Raw genomic sequence first — 19,569 nt, forward strand, 5'->3', positions numbered from 1 at the left:
ATATGATATAAATAGGTAAATGAAGTATATTACTTACGAATATCGGGGTTGATTCCTGATTGGGGCCAAGCTGCTATTATTTGAGAAAGCATTATTGTTCCAGAACTGAGTTCAGAACCCATGGTCCAGGAAAGAGAATATTCATCCAAGCTCCATCCCTGAGTGCCATCAAATAACCCTACCTGGGTAGGATATGTGACCATTAGCAAGGAACAGATAGTTAGCCAAAGTCACCGCTACTGTTGTGCAGAACTTTCAACATTTAGCATTCAGTCTCACGCTTGAAGAAAGACCGCTACGATGAGGTATCTGATGCCTCTAACACTGGGTGAATCTGCATCTCCAACAAGAGAGGATCTAACCACCATCCCTTGACATTCAATGATATTACCATGGCTTAATCCTCCATTATCAACATCCTGGGAGTTACCATTAACCAGAAACTTAACCGGACTAGCCATATAACTACTGTGGTTACAAGAGCAGGTCAAATGCTAGAAATCCTGCTGCGAGTAATTTGCCTCTTAACTCCCCAAAGCCTGTCTGCCATCTACACGGAACAAGTCAGGAGTGTGGTGAAATACTCTCCTCTTGCCTGGATGAGTGCAGCTCCAACAACATTCAAGAGGTTTGACACCATCCAAGACAAAGCAGCAAGTTCGATCGCTACCCCTTCCATAAACATTCACTTCCTCCACCACCGACAAAAAATGGCAACTGTTTGTACCACCTCCAAGATGCACTGCAGGAACTCACCAAGATTCCTTAAGCAACACCTTCTAAACCCACAATCACTACCAGCTAGAAAGACAAGAGCAGCAGATACATGGGAACACCATCACCTGGAGGTTACCCTCAAGCCACTCATCATCCTGACTTGGAAATATATCACCATTCCTTCATTGTCACTGGGTCAAAGTCCTGGAACTCTCTCCCTAACAGCACTGTGGGCGTACCGAAATCTCAGGTACTGCAATGATTCAAAAAGGCAGCTCACCACCACTTCCTCAAGGACAACTGGGAATGGACAATAAATGCTGGCCTAGCCAGTGACGCCCACATCCCATAAATGAATAAAAAGAAATCTCGGCAAGAGTCAGTGCCTGCAGGAAAGGAGGGGAAAGTGGAAGAAAGCTACATTTTCTTCCCCCCCTGCATCTTAAATCTCCTCCATTGCCCACCATCAGGGGAGAATGGTGAAGTGGCTCTTCCCAAATGACTGCCAGTGCTACTTGGGTTGCTGCCATGGTTTGCTCATCCTCAACCTGCAAACCCCTTCCCTGTTCTCCTTCCATCCTGAGTGCTGAGAACCTGCAGAACTCGGTTTAGATGCACCTTGGAACCTGGAAAGATACATCGAAACTGCAAAGCCCTCCTGTCCTTTGTGAGGCAGACTGTTAGTGATCTGGGTGCACGTGGAGGCTGTTTTTGTGGGTGCAATGCATCACCTGTCATCAGTCATCCAGTCTGAACATCGCAGCATCTGATTGACATGCTGTCAAACATGCGTTGTGTACTTATCAAGTGTCTTGATGTGCAACTTAAGTTGATTTGTTCGTGTCACAAGCAGGCTTACATTAACACTGCAATGAAAGTTACTGTGAAAATCCCCTAGTCGCCACACTCCGGCACCTGTTTGGGTACACTGAGGGAGAATTTAGCATGGCCAATGCACATAACCAACATGTCTCTTGGACTGTAGGAGGGAACCAGAGGAAACCCATGCAGACACAGGGAGAACGTGCAGACTCCACACAGAGTGACCCAAGCCGGGAATCGAACCTGGGTCCCTGCTGCTGTGAGGCAGCAGTGCTAACCACCGTGCCACCGTGCGACCCAACAAACAAGTCAAAATTTTGCTGCGTTCAGAATTATGAAAGGTTTTGGGATGAACGAGTAGCGAGAAACTGATACCCTGCTGACAAAAGACTCAGCCATAAAACACAAAATACAAGACTAAAGAACCAGGAGGGAAATGAGAATGTTTTCATGCAGTGTGTTATGATCTGACACTGCCTGAAAGGGTCATGGAGGTGGATTCAATAGTTAGATATCTACTTGAAAAGGGAAAATAAAATAGCAAGCGATGAGGAAAGGGCAGGGCCGTGTGATTACTTGAATGTCTCTTCCAAAAGAGCTGGCACATACACACCATGCTCTGATTGATCTCATTCTGTGTTGCTGCATTCTGCGATTCCCAGTGCCCTATCCAATATTCCTCCCTCATCCACAACCATTTAATAAAAACAGATTGATTGATTACTCATCTTCACATGGTTGGCAGGATCATACCATGTGTCAAATGGCTGCCTCCTTTGTCTAAGCAACAACAAACTTCAAAGCAATTGATTGTGAATCTCCCTCGAATTGTTTCTGCGATGTGATGAAGGTGAATACAAACCTTTCTTTTAGTCCACAACAGACTCTTTATATTCTATGTGAAAAGGGCTTGTCTCGCAAAGGTCATACAGCATTGCCCTGCCAACCTGTTCACCCATTCTGTTCTTCATTCTCTCTCCATTTCTCCCAGATTCTCTGTCTCACTTGTTATCTTTGGCCTTCGCTCATTCTCTCCACTCTTTTGGCCAAGTTTGTGCTTAAGAAGGAATGCTGGCACTGGGAAATGGAACACTCTTTCCATTTTCAGCAGAGTCACACTGCGCAAGATGCTTCCAATGTGAGGCACAGAGTCAGTTTTCAGTACTCTGACCAAACATTGCATAAGACCATAAGATGTAGGGACAGCAGCAGGTCATTAGGCCCCTTGAGTCTGCTCCACTATTCAGTGAGATCATGACTGATTTGATGTAATCTTCAACTCCACTTTCCTGCCTTATCCACGTAACCCTTGATACCCTTACTGAATAAAAAGCTATCTACTTCAGCTTTGAACATACTTAACAACCCAGCCTCTACAGCCCTCTGTGGTATAAATTCACTACCCTCTAAGTGAAGAAATTCCTCCTCATCTCTGGCTTAAATGGGCGAACTTTTATTCTGAGAGTATGCCCTCTGGTCCTAGACTCTTCTACAAGGGGGGAAACATCCTCTCAGTATTTGCCCTTCAAGCCCCCTGAGAATCTGGTATGTCTCAACAAGGTCGCCTCTCAATCTTCTAAATTCCAAAGAGCATAGGCCCAACCTGTACTCAATCTCTCCTCCACTAGAAAATCCCTCCTTACCCAGGATCAACCTAGTGAACCTTCTCTGGACTGCCTCCAATGCCAAAGCGGACCAAAACTGTTCGCAGTATTCCAGATGTTTCTGATTTCTCTAAGCAGAACAGTGGTAAATGTTGTAAGAAGTTCCTTTTGTTACTCAAACTGAGCATTCTCCTTAGCACCGACGGGAACCTTGTGGTGCTTTGGGCCCATGTCCACTTCGAATTACCCCAAACACAAGTCTTGTAAGACTTTTAACAGTTCAGAAGAGACTGTTGTCCCATCAATCTGAACTGTTTGTTGGGGTGCATTTTGAGCTTACATTGTGGTTAGAAACTGCCTGTGATTTGATTCAATCGGAATACAAGTTGACCACTTTTCTTGTGTATATATATCGATAGATTTTAGATCAGTAAGGAATCCAGGGTTACTGGGAAAGGGTAGGAAAGTGGACATGAGAAATGTTGTTGGATCAGCTATGAGCCTATTGAGTGGCGGAGCAGGCTCAAGGGGCCGAATGGCCTACTCCTGTTCCTATCTTATGGTGTGACATGCGCCACTCTTCAAAACTCTGAGGGCAAGTGGAAAATGTACGCTGGTGAAACTCTTGGAAACCCAGCTCTCAGAGGTCGAAGTTCAGCAGCTACCATCCAGAGTGTTTTTATTATCAGCAGTGGCGCGGTAGCACACTGGTCAGCGCTGCTGCTTCACAGCGCCAAGGATCTAGGTTCGATTCCTGGCTTGGGTTACTGTCTGCGTGGAGTTTGCACGTTCTCCCCGTGTCTGCATGGGTTTCCTCCGGATGCTCCGGTTTCCTCCCACCTTTTGAAAGATGTGCTGGTTAGGTCCATTGACCCGAACAGGCACCGGACTGTGGTGACTCGGGGAATTTCACAGCAACTTCATTGCAGTGTTAATGTAAGCCTTACTTGTGACTAATAAATAAGCTTTAACTTCTGGTTTGAACATGTTTTTATCGACCTTTGATGCTAGTGTGTCAATTTTGGGGAGTCTACTATTTTGGATGGCTAAAAATTACTCCAAAATGGGGACACACAGCAGGAAAAATAGGAGATTGGAAACTTTTGAACATATAAAAGAAAAATAAAGCAGACCTTACCTGTTAGAAAAAGAATAACGATAAAATAAGATGAATAAAAAGTTGAAGCTAAGCTAAGCATTTCAACGCACTTATTTTAATTGAAAATTAAATTTTTGATGATTACCAAAAAATGAGCTTCTATTATTAATGTCAAGGCGACCACATTCTGTATAATGGCTGCTACTCTGACTCCCTCTCAACCATCTCCTGGTCCTGCACAGTTTTCAAAGCTAACTTTTTTTTGGCCACGCATTCTACCAATTTTGAACAGTTTCTCCCTTCCTTTCTGCTGGAGTTTGTCTTGCAAAGTATCTCGGGGTGTTGCCAAAAGTGAAAGATGGTTTATAACTGGTTTATAGTTTATAGGAGGAGGCGATGGCCTACTGGTATTACTATTAATCCAGAAACTCAGCTAATGCTCTGGGGACCCGGTTTCGAATCCCGCCCCCCACAGCAGATAGCGGAATTTAACTTCGATAAAAAATACCTGGAATTTAGAATCTACTGATGACCGTGAAACCATTGTCAATGGTTGGGAAAAAAAACATCTGGTTCACTAATGTCCTTTAGGGAAGGAAATCTGCCACCCTTACCTGGTCTGGCCTACACGCAATGTGGTTGACGCTCAACTGCCCTCAGGCAATTAAGGATGGGCAATAAATGCTGGCCAGCCAGCGACACCTATGTCATACAAATGGATAAAGAAAAACATTTATTGTGGAAAAGAAAAGGAAAAGTCTGCTCAGGGAAACTGTAGTGTTAATGTAAGCCTACTTGTGACTAATAACTAAACTTTAAACTTTACTTTTTACTTTTAGGTAAGTTTAAAGTCATCTCTTAAAGGAAATCAGCAAGGTAAAGAGACAGAGGCCTCAGGAGGGAATTCCAGAGCGTAGAGCCCTGGCAACTGAAGGCATGACCACTAATGGTGGTGTGATTGGTTAGGAGGCCATAACTAAAGAGTGCAGATATATGGGAGGGTTGTGGGGCTGGATGAGATGACGGGGATAGGGAGGGGCAAGGCCTCTCTATAAACAGTTTTGGTTCCCTTATCTAAGGGAAGATATCCTGGCATTGGAGGCAGTCCAGAGAAGGTTCACTAGGCTGATTCTGGGTATGGACGGATTTTCTTATGAGGAGAGGTTGCATAGGTTGGAACTGTACTCATTGGAGTTTAGAAGAATGAGAGGTGAACTTATTCAGACATAACAAATTCTCAGGGGGATTGACAGGGTTGATGCTGAGAGGATGTTTCCCCTTGTGGGAGAGTCTAGGTGCCAGGGAGCATAATCTCAGAGTAAGGGGATCACTCATTTAAGACAAAGCTGAGGAAGAACTTCTTCTCTGAGGCTGGTGAATCTGTTTTATTCTTTACTGTAGAGAGCTGAAGAGGTTGGGTCATTAAGTATGTTCAAGGCTGAGATGGGTATTTTTAATCAGTGAGGGAATCAAGGGTTATGGGGTAAGGAAGGAAGTTGGAGCTGAAGATGAGACCAGATCAGTTATGATTTCATTGAATGGCGAAGCAGAAGAGATGGACCGAATGGCCTACTTCTGCTACTGTGTCTTACGGTCTAAGGCTATTGAGGTATTTGAGAACTAGGGTGAAAATTTTAAAATCAAGATGTTGTTTGACCAGGAACCAACGTGGGTCAGTTAGCACGGGGGTGATCAGCGAACTGCTGCGAGTTTAGGCGTGAGCGGCAGAGATTTGGACGGCCTCAAGTTTATGAAGGATCTATTTCCACCCCCATAACATCACCGAATTCCACCCTGCCTCAACACCTCTGCTGAAAACCTGTCCATGCCTATGTTATCTCTAGTCTTAATTATTCCAACACACTTCAGGTTGGTCTCCCATGATTTACATTGTTTAAATTTAAGGTGATCCAAAATGCTGCTGTCTGCGTGCCCTGACTTGCATATGTTCCACTCACAAATCATCTCTGTGCCCATTGGCCTAGATTGGCTCTTGATTAATCAACACCTTGATTTTAAAATGCTTATCCTTGTTTTCAAATCCCTTCAAAGCTTTCTCCTCCCCGCCCCCCCCCCCCCCGCTACTTTATAATCTCTCCCAGCCCCACAACCCTCCAAGGTATCTGCGATCTGCGCTCTCAATTATGTCCTCTTGACTGTCTCCTATTTTAATCGCATCACCACTGGCAGCTATAGACCCTGAGTTCTGGAATTCTCTGCCCCACGCTCTGGTCGGAATTTTACCGCTCCGTCCACCACAGGAATCAGAGCGGGCGAGGGCCGGGCAATGGAAAGGTCTGTTGACCTCGGGTGGGATTTTATGGTTTTGGGACGAGTGAGGCTGTAAAATCCCGCCCATAATCTTTCTTTCCTCCCCGAAGACGCTCACACAGGAGCCAAAGGAAACACTTCAAAAGACAATCTCAAAGCCTTCATGAAGATCTACGCTATTAACATTGACACCTGTGAAGCAGATGCCCGATCATTGCCAAAATGGCGATCCATCACCATAATGCTGTCAAGGCCTTTCACTGAACAAGAACCACCACCGGAATACAAGAGTGGGAAAGATGGATAGAGAGGCAGCTGCTTATGACCACAATCCACCTCCATCTCTACCAGTCACCAATGTCCTCATTGTGAGAGAATCTGCAAGGTTAAGATAGGACATCTGTGAATCAAGCAGCCAACACCAACATCTCATTTCCATTCCTCCGTGAGGGAGAGCCATCCTCAACATGAGGGATTGCCGATGAAAACTTGTCTTTTTAACCAAGTGGCCAATTATTGCATCCCAGCAGGTTGTTGCTGGAGTTCCTCCATGTCGTATCCTTAGCCAAATTCTTTTCACTTCCTGACCACTCAACACCAGCCCATTCCCAAAGGGTTGGGGTCAGAAGTGCGATGGAATGCTCATTATTTGCTTAGATAGGTGCAGATGCAACAAAAGCTCGATGCCATCCAGGTAAAGCCAGTTTGCCTGTTTAACACCCACAAACTGATTTCAATTCCAACCACTCTACTAGGGCACTCTGTCACCCTGCGGGGTGGGACGGGGGAGACAGAGGACCTCCTCATGAACCGGCTCCTAGGCCTAGCCAAACAAGCTGTAAACAGGTCCAGATAATAGGCAACCAAGGGGTCGTCTGACACGACTGCCTGCCCCTCTACTGCAGTTATATTCACAATGTGGAGATGCCGGCGTTGGACTGGGGTAAACACAGTAAGAAGTTTAACAACACCAGGTTAAAGTCCAACAGGTTTATTTGGTAGCCAATTTATTTGGCTGCCAATTTATTTGGCTACCAAATAAACCTGTTGGACTTTAACCTGGTGTTGTTAAACTTCTTACTGTGTTATATTCACAGCCAGGTGTCCCTGGAGAGGGGGCATATGGTGTCCACGGACATCATCAAGGCCTTCCTTGCTCATTGGCCATAGCAGGAACTGGGGTGTATTATCGACCCCTTTAACCACCTTTTGCTTTCATGTTTTAAGTTTCCTGTCTTCTTTGTTATTTGTTTCAGGTGGCTCCCTTTTTGGGGGCTGCCCTTCTTGCTTTGTCCCCGAGTTTGTTTAATTTAGTTTATTTGATTGGCCGGCACTTTGTGACTGCGCTTTGCTTTAGCTGAAGGCTACATTGCAGCAACTTGCAAACCCTACCACAGGAAAGGCAAGAGCAGTAAGATCTTGGAAACTGTATCTCCTCCAAGGCCACAACTGTTGTGATGTTTACCACTGTTTCGTTATTGTTGCTGGGATATAATTCTGGAATTCCGTGTCCTTCACCATCCTGGGAACACGACTACCACATGGACCGCAGCGGTTGAAGAAGTAGACCACCTTCTCAGGTCAACGAGGATGGACAGCAAATGAGATGATTAATATTAGGAGCAGGAATAGGCCATTCAGCCCCTTGAGCCTGCTCCACATTTCAATAAAATCACGCCTGATTTGATTGTGATCTTAACTCCACTTTTTCATAGAATCCCGACAGTGCAGAAAGAGGCCATTTGGCCCATCTGCACCAACTCTCTCTGACAGAGTATCTTAGCCAGGCCCTCTCCCCCACCCTATCCCCATAGCCCTGCACATTTACCATGGCTAATCCATCTAACCTACACATCTTGGGACACTAAGGAGCAATTTAGCGTGGCCAATCCACCGAACCTGTGCATCTTTGGACTGTGGGAGGAAACCAGAGCATCCGGAGGAAACCCACGCAGACATGGGGAGAACATGCAAGCTCCACACAGACAGTGACCCAAGGCCGGAATAGAACCCGGGTCCCTGGCACTGTGAGACAGTAGTGCTAACCACTGTGCCACCGTGCAGCCCTTTTTCTGCCTAAGTCAACTTTGAATACAGCTCAATGACCCAGCCTCCACTGCTGTCTGGCAAAGAGGATTCCAAAAACCCTCTGAGAAGAAATTTCCCCTCATTTCAGTCTAAAATGGGGAAAACTTTATTTTTAAACAGTGACCCTTGGTTCTATATTTCCCCTACGTCCTGAAAACCAACAAAAAGAACTTTGGAAGCTTTCAAATACAAATTGCAGTATCACCATAACATCCCACCCTCCTCCCACTCACCTTGTCAATCAGAGCTTCATGTATCCCAGCCCCACACCTATCAACATCATGTTCTAAGCTGCTATCACGGCACTTGCGTCTGGGTGAGATTATCTTGTGTCTTTTCCTGAGGCTGTATCGTGCTGCTAACTAGTAGCAGCATGAGATGTGCACTGCAACCTTAGACAGACTGAGAGATCCATTTATTCAGCTTGTCATCGAGGCTGAAAACAGCAGCAGAGACGACCAGATAAAATAATTCAGTTTATCATCGAATCCCTACAGTGCAGAAGGAAACCATTTGGCCCATCAAGTCTGCACCAACCACAATCCCACCCAGACCCTATCCCCGAAACCCCACTTATTTACACTACTAGTTCCCCAACACTAAAGGGCAATTTAGCATGGCCAATCCACCTAACCCGCACATCTTTGGAGTGTGGGACGAAACTGGAGCACCCAATGGAAACCCACACAGACAAGGTGCAAACTCCACACGGACAGTGACCCGAGGCCAGAATCGAACCCGGTCCCTGATGTTGTGAGGCTGCAGTGCTAACCACTGTGCCACCGTGCTGTCTGCCTTGCGTTTTCAGGGAGGGCAGTCTCTGTCAATGAATCGAGCTGGGGGTCAGGAACTATACTACTGTCACCTTGTATTTTTGAAACAGTGCTTTGTTGTTCCGTGACTCACTGATATGCTTTGATACTTAATCCAATATTATCCTCATTGGTTTCACTGCACGCAACAGTAAGGTCCCAGATCATGAAGGGATGAGTCACTTGTTGCTACGAAGGGCATGGCACTGTGAGCTGTGATCTTGGCATGGCTTTTATTATTGGATTGATTCTAAAATCAAGTCTTCCAAGTAATAATTTTAAGTAACTCTTTGAACAGCTATTCTGCAAATTCAACATGAAAGCCTTTGTAAATAAACAGAATCCATTAGTGTAATAGGAATCAATTTCTTCTTCAGGCCAATGAAGCTGTGCTGGCAGCTCCCTTCATCAATCCTGCATTAAATGGGGGTAATGGACACTTCAGTTGACTTCTGGGATCGAACAAGTTGAGGCGTTTCTCCAGTCGAACTAGGCTGGCAAACTTTATTGCCAATCTTCGTGAATGAACGATGGCGACTTGGCCAATGTACTGAATGGTCATGCAGTATCTGTGCTGCATGATAAGGAGAGGGGAGAAAATTGTTAGTGTGAGTGCTGCAATGGGTATGATGAGTTGCCAGTGTCAAATTGTTCTGGACACTGGGAGGGGCAGAGAGAATTCCGGGTTCCTTTCTCATTAGGAGAGAGAGAAAATCTCGAGCCATCCCAGGCCATGGGGGGGCGCCACTCATAGCTTGTCGAATGAGAGTTCTGCTATTGGCCATTTACAAAACAGTTTCGAAAGAGATTAAAGATCACAAGATCCTGGGATAAATACTGATCACCAATAAACTGCATGATCACAATCCTGCACATTAGCCTGGAGGTCATGTGGGCCGGGTCAGCCCCTTTACGTTACCATGCATACACTGCTACCCATGCACTTGAATAAATCACCCGCACACTCAAAATGCTCCATCCACCCATCACTCCAAGTAAAAGGTCTTCACCATTCCCCATCAACATCTAAGAGAAGCTTGAATGACTTTATGATTTTTGCTTTCATTCCGCTACCCAGAAACCCATTCCAAATGTTGCTTGATCTCTCAATTCCACCCTGACATTGGTCCTAAATCTGTCTCTCAGCAGTTTGAGCCTGTAGCCCTTATTCTGCGCTCTTAGATTATCTGAAGATAGTATTATGGAATTCCAGGGATTGTCTGATGAAAAAGGGGAAATGGTGAGAAAGTTAAATGCCTTAAAGATAGAACTCCTTGTTCAAAGGCGGTTAGAAACAAAATTGATCACAGCCTCCGTTTTCAAACCATCATTCATTCTATTCTTAATGAGAGAAATAGCTGGGGAAAGGAATTATTTTAGCATCATGACCATTTTGGCACATCCTTGCTACAATCCGATTGTTTTCAACTGGAGTTACAATTGCATTATTGCCGTCATAATAAGGAGAGGCCCTAATTACCTCAATCAATAACATAGAAACTAGAAGCAGGAGGAGGCCATCAGCCCTTCGAGTCCGCTCCACCATTCATTTTGATCATGGCTGATCATCAAATTCAATACCCCGACCCCCCACTTCCCCACATATCCCTTGATCTCTTTAATGCCAAGAGCTATATCTAATTTCTTCTTGAAATCACATAACCTTTTGGTCTTAACTACTTTGTGGTAGTGAATTCCACCACTCTCAGATGAAGAAATTTCCCCTCACCTCAGTCCTAAAAGGTTTACCCCTTATCCTCGAACTATGATCCCCAGCTCTGGACTCCCCCACCCTGAGGAATATACTTTCTGAGTCTACCCTGCCTAATTCTGTGATAGAAACGATTATAGAAATAAGGTCCAGAGGGGAGGGCTTTTATATTCTAGTTTAGATTAAGGAGTTCCCAGGTGCGAGAGAAGATATACTAGGAGATGTATATTAAAAAGTGTGATTTATTTTGAAAGGAGTCAGTTTGGGAAGCTAGGTGTCATCATCATTGCAAATCATACCTGTCTCCAGCAAATCATTTCCATCTTTGTGTTAAATATAAAGTTTGCGGTTTGTGCTGTACCCCTGTGGGTGAATTATGAAATTGAGTATGTAACTGGAATCCCCAGCCAGGACAGAGTTAGTAACAATTGGCTGCTATTTCCGAAGGAGGGGAATTCAGCCAGGATCTCCTGTTTCCAGTTCCTACTGGGTGTGGATATTAGAATGGGGGACAGGCCAGCCTCACCTCCTGGATCATACTCAACCATGTTTGAAAGATTTTCCCCATTTAAAGTCTTTGTCCCCAATTCATCTGAGGAGCTTGTGTGATATGCACTCAACCCATGAAGTACCACTGAGTACACCCAATTTGCGTGTTACCACTGTGCAGTGCCACTGTTTAGTACATGGCCTAGTGTGGACATCTCTGTCTCGTGTGCAATACATCTCACAGGTTAGATTCATTCATGATTGGCCGTCTTGGGTGAAATACCAGGATGTGGTCAAGATCTTGCAGGCCTGCACCCCAAGAGAGCTTTTGGTAAAGGAGGGGTGACGGTGGGGAGAGTGTGAAGAGGTAACAAGATAAAAGATAAGTTTGCAATGGAAGATGTGTTTTGGATTGATCCTGAGCTATTCAGATTTCAAGTAAACTTCTTCTTGTTGTTTTGCAGGTGGTGAGTTTTGCAAGCCTCAAGTATGACACCTCTTACACTTGGATGGTGTTGTGTTTCCTGTGGTGTTCCATCGTCCAGTCCATCCTCCTCCCATTGTTCCTTTGGGCTTGTGACCGCTACAGAGCTGATGTAAAAAGCGTCTGGGAAAAATGTGTAGCTATCATGTCCAATGATGAAATCGATGAAGGTAATCTTCCTCCTTTAATGAATTCTGTTCCTGGTTAACATCAATTAATGTCTTGAATTTATCTTTGTGCTGAGTTTGAAAGTGCCATATCATAAGTAGCATCAGGCTCAGCCAGGTGTTGTAGATTTTGCCCATTTAAAGTCTTTGCCCCCAATTCATCTGAGGAGCTTGTGTGACATACACTCAACCCATGAAGGACCACTGTGTACACCCAATTTGAGTACTACCACTGTGTAGACCCAGCCTGTACAGTGCTGTTGTTTAGTACATTGCCCAGTGTAGACATTTTTGCTCTCTCGTGTGCAATGCAATATTTGCAGTACCTCGATGTGGTAGCACATGATCCTATCTCTGGTGTTTCTGTACATAGGACATGATGCAGCTTCCTACAAGACTGCAGACAGGGGGGCAAAAATGTAGGGGGCGATTCTCCCATCCCCGTTGCGCTGCTTTTTTAGCGCAGCAGGTAAAGAGACTCCAGCAGCAGCTGATTCACGTTGGGCGTCCGTGCCTCCGCATGTCTCCCAGCGCCGGATTTCCGGTGCTAATGCAGCAGGTAATTTTAATATAACTTAAATCCCATTGGTGGGCCAGGGACTGAAGTCTCCGGGCCCACTTGCCTCTCCCCCCCTCCAGCAGGGATTACTATAGCTCCCCACTTGCAGGGACCAAAAGAGAAAATGATGGAAAATCTCAGCAGGTTTGGCAGCATCCGTAAGGAGAGAAAAGAGCTGACGTTTCGAGTCCAGATGACCCTTTGTCAAAGCCCTTTGTTTTACCCACTTGCAGGGAGCTGGCGGCCTGACCCCATTGGAGTGAAGGGGGGACAATTGGGGCCCCCCATAGGGTCAGGCAATGGATGGGGCTGCCCCCCTGGGCATTGCCACCTTGGCAATGCCAGCCTGGTCCGCTGGCACTGCCAAAGGGGCAAAGTGCCAATGCCCGGGGGCATGGGGCAGTGCCAAGGGGGCAGGCCGGAATGGGGGCTGATGGGGCAGAGCCTCTAGGGGGCGATCTGTGGGGGTGAGGGGTCCCGCTACCACTCTTCACTCAAGATCGGTGGGTCGGGGGAGGGAGGCCAGCGACTGGAGCTAGCCATCAGGGTGGGGGGGCGGGAGGAGGCAGTCTGCTTTGGGGGGGGGGAGGATTGGTGCTGCAGGGGGGGCAGTCGGCACTGCGTGGGGGGGGGGCGGTGTTGGGACTGTTGGTGGTGTGGATTGGGTGGGCGGTGGGAGATTGAGGCTCGCGGGGAGGTGGGGGGAGGGTCGGGGTCCAGACATGCTCGGGGGGCTAGCGATCGGGCCGTGGGGGGGTCGGTAGGGCAGCGGTGCAGGACCACGGGGCTGGCCAGTGATTGTGCAGAGGCCGATCTCAGCGCTGACAGATCAGTGCATGCGCAGTGGCCCGCTCAGCACTCAGCCGGCTTCTCCAGCGGGAATAGGTCCCAGCCTCTGATTTTCAGTGTGATTCACGCTAGGGCACTCAGCAGTGCACAGAGTGTTGGAGATTCATATTGAAAATCCTACTGAAAAAACCAACAGGATTTACTCTAGTTTTTCCACGAATTCGACACCGTGAATGCTTTTGGGAGAATCGCCCCCCTCGTATATTTACAAGGTCTGAGCAAAGAACAAAGAACAATACAGCACAGGAACAGGCCCTTCGGCCTCCAAGCCCGCGCCGCTCCCTGGTCCAAACTAGACCATTCTTTTGTATCCCTCCATTCCCACTCCGTTCATATGGCTGTCTAGATAAGTCTTAAACGTTCCCAGTGTGTCTGCCTCCATCACCTTGCCTGGCAGCGCATTCCAGGCCCCCACCACCCTCTGTGTAAAATATGTCCTTCTGATATCTGTGTTAAACCTCCCCCCCTTCACCTTGAACCTATGACCCCTCGTGAACGTCACCACCGACCTGGGGAAAAGCTTCCCACCGTTCACCCTATCTATGCCTTTCATAATTTTATACACCTCTATTAAGTCTCCCCTCATCCTCCGTCTTTCCAGGGAGAACAACCCCAGTTTACCCAATCTCTCCTCATAACTAAGCCCCTCCATACCAGGCAACATCCTGGTAAACCTCCTCTGTACTCTCTCCAAAGCCTCCACGTCCTTCTGGTAGTGTGGCGACCAGAACTGGATGCAGTATTCCAAATGCGGCCGAACCAACGTTCTATACATCTGCAACATCAGACCCCAACTTTTCTACTCTATGCCCCGTCCTATAAAGGCAAGCATGCCATATGCCTTCTTCACCACCTTCTCCACCTGTGACGTCACCTTCAAGGATCTGTGGACTTGCACACCCAGGTCCCTCTGCGTATCTACACCCTTTATGGTTCTGCCATTTATCGTATAGCTCCTCCCTACATTATTTCTACCAAAATGCATCACTTTGCATTTATCAGGATTGAACTCCATCTGCCATTTCTTTGCCCAAATTTCCAGCCTATCGATATCCTTCTGTAGCTTCTGACAATGCTCCTCACTATCTGCAAGTCCTGCCAATTTTGTGTCGTCCGCAAACTTACTGATCACCCCAGTTACACCTTCTTCCAGATCATTTATATAAATCACAAACAGCAGAGGTCCCAATACAGAGCCCTGCGGAACACCACTAGTCACAGGCCTCCAGCCGGAAAAAGACCCTTCCACTACCACCCTCGGTCTTCTGTGACATTTTGTTATATTGCCCTCTCTGCTGCCCTCTCTGTTGGGGAAGTGTAAATAAAGTTAGTTCAATAGTGGCTGCCAGCAGCTAAGTATGTGTTGGTTTTATTCAGTGCAGTACACCACAGAAGACATTTATATGGTGCCTTTCATGACCACATGATGCTACAAAGTGCTTTACAATCAATTAAATACTTTTAAACTGCAACTCTTGTACTGGAGAAAACACAACAACAAATTTGCACACAGCAAGATCCCACCAACATTAACGTGGTAATGAACACAGATCTATTCTTGTGACGTTGATTGAGGGATAAATATTGATTAGTATATGATCTATTGCTCTAAAGAGAGATGTGGGGATACCGGCATTGGACTGGGGTGGGCACAGTAAGAAGTCTCACAACACCAGGTTAAAGTCCAACAGGTTTATTTGGAATCATGAGCTTTCAGAGTGCTGCTCCTTCATCAGGAACCTACCTCCACTCATCTGATGAAGGAACAGCGCTCCGAAAGCTCATGATTCCAAATAAACCTGTTGGACGTTAACCTGGTGTTGTGAGACTTCTTCCTGTTCTAAAGAGTGCCACGGGATCTTTTACAAAATCCCACCAACATTAATGTGGTAATGAACACAGATCTATTCTTGTGACATTGATTGAGGGATAAATATTGGTCAGGACAGTGGATATAATTTGCACTGTCTGTTTTAAAAATTGCCATGGGATCTTTTACAAGATCATTGATGAGACCTTGGTTTAGCATCTCACCGAAAAGACAGCACCTCTAACAGTGCAACACTTCCTCAGTAGTGCACTGGAGTGCCTTTCAGCTTTGAGTTTTGTGCTCAAGCCTTCGGAGTGGATCTTGAACCACAAGCTTCAGTTGATGATTCACCCTGGGCTGTGCTCCTGTGCATATGATCCGATCCATGGAAAATCCCTATTTTGTGTATAGTTTAGGGTGTACAAAGTCCCTAACATGGTGCATAACTTCCTTACTGAACATTACCTCACTCATGATGTGGAGAGGCCGGCGTTGGATTGGGGTGGGCACAGTAAGACATCTCACAACACCAGATTAAAGTCCAACAGGTTTATTTGGAATCACGAGCTTTCGGAGTGCTGTTCTTTCACCAGGTGATGAAGGAGCAGCGCTCCGAAAGTTCGTGATTCCAAATAAACCTGTTGGACTTTAACCTGGTGTTGTGAGATTTCTTACTATTACCCCACTCATGCAGCACTTCTACAAATTGCACAATCTAGTCCATCCTGCGTCTGTACATTAAGATGTCCTTGTGAATTTAATTGCTACATCGGCTGATTTCCTACCATGTAGAATGCACTGTTACATTTCCTTGTAGTGTAAAGGGCGACATTTATTTTGCAATTGCTTTTTAATTTAATTTCAAGCTTGATTAAAGTTGCCTCCTCGAAGAAGACATGTCGCAGGTTGGGCTTTACACAAATTTGAATCAAAAGCAACTCACCAAATGATTTTTCCTTTTTGTTGCTGCAGAAAACAGCCAGGACGGAGCGATTCACCCTGAATCTTTCTACGAGAGGCCCTATGATTATAACTGCACCACTGAAATCCTCACAGTGGATCGCATTGCCAAGTATGACTTCTCAGCTTTGGAAAGGGGTGTACCGCAGGTGTACCCAATGAGAGAGATGCAAGAGGATAAAATGCAGTATTTGCAGGTATCTGTCTCGACAAGGATTCCCGAATTCCTGTTTGCATTATTCAGGCTTGAATGTTCACTCCGAGCTAATGAATCGAAACCCCATTTGCCTTCAGTTCTCCTCATTCTGCTTGCTGGCTACATGCACCTCTCTATGATTCATAGAGATTAGGATTTTGATCCCAGTTGTTCTCTGAGTTCCTTTTATTCACCCATTCCCTTGCAACCCCCAGCCCCAAGGTGTTCCTCCTCCTTCCCTGGAGATGTTGACATGTCTTGGACGCAGTTCCATGGACAGTAGCTGCCAATCTTCCATTCTTCACATGTGAGCATAGGCGTTCGGTCTCAGCAGGCTTATTGGTTATGACATCCGGAGAAGGTAGAAGTGGTGGTCAAGTCTGACCCTGTCCAGCCACGCGCACCCTCCAGCAAAGGGTCACTGGATGGTTTCAGAATCTCGGTTGGCTTTTCCCTCCCTCAAAATCAAGTTGCCATCCTAGTTCCGGACTCACTTAGCACAGATCTCAGAGAGTGAACCTATGATGTTAATGGCCCATGTAGCCCACTATTAATGACCCATCAGGGGATCATTTTCCTTTAAGGTTATAATAACTCCAGGAGTCGGCTGTAAAGGAACAGTGCTTTATTGCACAAAATAAAGTAAAGTAAAACCACAAGCCTGTGGTGAACACAAACAGGTCCCATCTGGGACAGCACAATAATGGACCCACTCAGGAGCCTGCTTTATAAAGGGCTTGGTATATGAGCTCCACCTGGTATGGTAATTACCAATCACCAGGAAGCTCATATTCTCCGAGTCCTACAGGGAGGTGAATCAGTGATTCCCCATGTAAGCCCCGGGGGTTATCACAAAGGCCTATAAACATTGCCTCTATCTCACTGAAAAGTAATGCAACAACAATTATCTATAAACCGCCGCATTGTAAATTGATCAATCATACATTAATCAAAGATTTACTTCATTCTTCAGGATTATTTTACAATGATATAATTATGCATATGTATAGAATCCTGCTGAAAAATTACTTCAGTGGACATATTTTCACAATCCTGCAAGAAGGAAGCTTAAGACACGAGGGAGTAGGATATATTGATTCTGTTTCACAGATCTTCAGGCAAAGATATCTGGACTAATTAGGATTAGCAGAGGGAACAAACATAGAGAGACGTTAAAAGAAGGCTCAAGAGTTCCTGTCTCTGATGGTCTTGAAAGAATAGGCATTGATTTTTCCCACTTGCACCACTTCCCTGTCATTTTGAAGTTTAAATTCTATTTCAGGAGCAATGGCTGTCATTGTTAGGGCTGAGTAATCCATCTTATAGCAATTACATTAAGTGTTGGGAATCGACTGCTTGCTTTCTGAGCACAGAGTTCATTTCCGAGGGAAGAGATGGTGACCGCCACTTTCTGGTGATGTTGAAGTGATGCGGTTTTCTGGAAGTGGAGTCTATCATTTCGAGTAATTATTGATACCCGCAGTGAGAATTCAAATGAAAATCATTGCTGTTATTCCAGGCTTCCATTATCGACATTTTCAAATGTCTGTTCTTACTACATTTCATCGGCCTTAGTCACATCCACCATTTTGAAAACTTAAGAGGCTTTCAAAATGGCGGCTATGAATTCAACCTCCTGGAATAGGGTTTTGTGGGCTGTGGCCTCAGAATTTAAGTTCTTCAATAAGAATGAATATCTCTTGAATCTTTAATCTAATACAAAGCAAACTGAAATGCGACCTTCCCAGTGGCTAGAAAGTTACATCAATCCAGGCTTCCTCCTGCAGCTTTGCTATATTGAACTTCCTTCACATGCTTCCTGGGCTGCCTTTTATGTTGCTGCTTTACTTGCTGACACCCTTCATCATAATCTATTGGCAGACACTTGCATCTCCTCTGGTGTCTAATGGAACCTCCTCATCTCCTCCAATACTTCCCTCCTTCACGCCAAGCATTCCCTGCCCCCAAAAATCCACTCTTACTTCCCAATTCAATCCAATTCCCACAGAGATTTGAATACTGCCCCTGCCCTTCAACTTTTACTCCCTCATAAGCTCTCCCTCCCTACCCCCCCAAATAATTTCTCCTCTGACCCACCATCCTCCACTCCAGATACACTCTCGCGTGTTCTGTCTCATGTCTATGTCTTCGCTCTGTTGAGAGCGAGATACTCCGGCCTCCCAGCCACGGGAGGTGGCACGTCATTTGCTAGCGGTGGGATTCTCTGGTCCCGCATCTGTCGATGGGAATTCCCATTGACCCCACCTCATGCCGGCGGGGAAACCCGCGGGCGGGGGTGCGCTGCCGGTGGGAGCGGAGAATCTGGCCGGCGTGAACGCCTGGAGAATTCCGGCCAAAGTCCGTTTTTGTAACCAATATTTCCTCAGAATCTCAAAACGGTGGAACTGCATTTCCCCTTTTCCTGCAACCTATGGACTTTTGATTGCAAATATTTCTTGATTAACCTCATCTTGCCTTCTGTTCTTTCAGCCTTCCCATTCACCGGGGCTTCTCATTTTTTTAAAAAAAAGCTTAATTCCAAAATATCATTCAAATAAACGATGCAGAAATAGAACAATGGCACTCATTAGGGTACAACCATCTGAGATTTAATCCATTGCCCATGAAACCTGATGGGCCTCACTCCTACTGCTTTGGTGACCTGAGAAGGGGGATTATTTCGCACGGCGTTTCGCAGCTCACTCATCATTTATTTTTCTTTATTTTTCTGTGCCCTCGGCACCGTCCAGGTCTGAAAGGGTCAGTGTCACCCTAAACAAACGGGGGCTATTGGCTATAATATTTTGGAATTGTTTTCTGCTTGAGCTGGCTTCTCCAATTGTATTTTGGATGCAGAAAAGATTAAAAATATGCTTTTATACTGTTTTTACAGATGTTAAGACAAACAGGAATTTCAAAACTGCCAGCAAA

General features: G+C 45.8%; 1 protein-coding gene across 1 annotated transcript in view; it reads left to right on the plus strand.

Annotated features, from left to right (window-relative positions):
* gpr153 (G protein-coupled receptor 153) overlaps positions 1-19,569 on the plus strand; it is a 54,762-nt gene that overhangs the window by 24,506 nt on the left and 10,687 nt on the right. The window contains exons 3-4 of the mRNA XM_078238519.1: positions 12,078-12,267; positions 16,455-16,639. Coding sequence (XP_078094645.1) covers positions 12,078-12,267; positions 16,455-16,639 — 375 coding nt within the window. The remainder of the gene's footprint in view (positions 1-12,077; positions 12,268-16,454; positions 16,640-19,569) is intronic.

The sequence above is a fragment of the Mustelus asterias genome, chromosome 22 (assembly GCF_964213995.1).
Source record: "Mustelus asterias chromosome 22, sMusAst1.hap1.1, whole genome shotgun sequence".
Classification (NCBI taxonomy): domain Eukaryota; kingdom Metazoa; phylum Chordata; class Chondrichthyes; order Carcharhiniformes; family Triakidae; genus Mustelus; species Mustelus asterias.